Consider the following 1,210-nt stretch of genomic DNA (forward strand, 5'->3'; position numbering starts at 1 on the left):
GAGAGAGAGAGAGAGAGAGAGAGAGAGAGAGAGAGGCGCTCAGCAGCAGGAGGAGGAGGAGGAGGTCCGGAACAAGCAGAAACTCAGTAGCATGACCAGGTGGACTGGGGCCTGACAGCCAGTAGTTGTCAGGCCAGGTATTTCTGAGGCATGGCCCTAGGGCTCAGAACCTCCAGGCGGGGAGAGAGCGATGGGAGAATTAGAGGGAGCACACCTAAGATCACAGGGGACCAGATAAGACAGGAAATTACACCAGATAGGACAGACTGACACTAGCCCCCCGACACATAGACTATTACAGCATAGATACAGGAGACTGAGACAGGGGGGGGGGGGGGGGGGGGGTCTGGGGAGATGCACGTATTGGTTTTGGTACTGTTTTGGTTCTATTGAGTTTTGTTGGTAAACTAATGAACTATTGATGATGTTTAACCCCTGCAGGTGTGAAGTCTATAGACGACTGCCCTGTTCAGCCAATGATTCCTCTCTACCTGCTGGTGGGTGGAGTTATTGGCAGTGTAAAGGTAATAGAACCATTCCAGATCACAGGTTGTAATGTGGCAACAGGATAGTAGAACAGGTTCCAAACACTTCCAGGCTGTAAAAATTATAGACAGTGCAAAACAATATGTAAGGAAGGCAGGCACTGTCGCTCTAGTGTTCACCCCAATCTGACCCACGACCTCTGACCCTGAACCTTCCAGGTCACGCTGCTCCTGTACGACACCACCCGCATGAGGTCGCTCATCTCCAAGTCGGTCGTCATCGGCGACGACGATGCCGACGAGTATCCATGGAGACAGAACGCAAACAAGTACTACGTGCACATCATCCTCAGCCTGTTCCTGTTCGTCTGGTTCCTCCTGGGGAACTACTGGGTGTTCTCTGTGTTCCAGCCTAACTTCATCACACCCTTCCACCAGCCACAGGACTACTGCAGGAAGTCTCTGTACCTATTTGCTGTGTTTGTGTTGACGCTCAGCCACACCGTGCTGTTCCTGCTACTCTGCTGTGGGGTCTGTGTACACGTCTGCTCTCAGACCAGCACCAGGGACGACTATGGGGATAGTGATGAAGACTGAGTGACTGACTGGCTGGCTGGATGACTGACTCAGAGAAGCATACAGATGTAGGATTTTAATTTGATCATCCTGTTGTTGCAGGAAATACAAGCTTGTAGTGTATCTGAGGTTTAAAAAGGCTTCTGAAG

The 1,210-nt window shown here is 51.0% G+C and overlaps 1 protein-coding gene across 1 annotated transcript; it reads left to right on the forward strand.

The window, feature by feature from the left end:
• The first annotated feature begins 428 nt into the window (after positions 1-428).
• Positions 429-1,210, forward strand: LOC120033120 (transmembrane protein 272-like). Its single transcript, XM_038979385.1, has 2 exons — positions 429-524; positions 705-1,210. The coding sequence occupies exons 1-2, from the start codon at positions 477-479 to the stop codon at positions 1,080-1,082; spliced, it is 426 nt and encodes a 141-aa protein (XP_038835313.1). The 5' UTR covers positions 429-476; the 3' UTR covers positions 1,083-1,210.

Source organism: Salvelinus namaycush, chromosome 40 (genome assembly GCF_016432855.1).
Source record: "Salvelinus namaycush isolate Seneca chromosome 40, SaNama_1.0, whole genome shotgun sequence".
In the NCBI taxonomy this organism is placed as follows: Eukaryota; Metazoa; Chordata; class Actinopteri; order Salmoniformes; family Salmonidae; genus Salvelinus; species Salvelinus namaycush.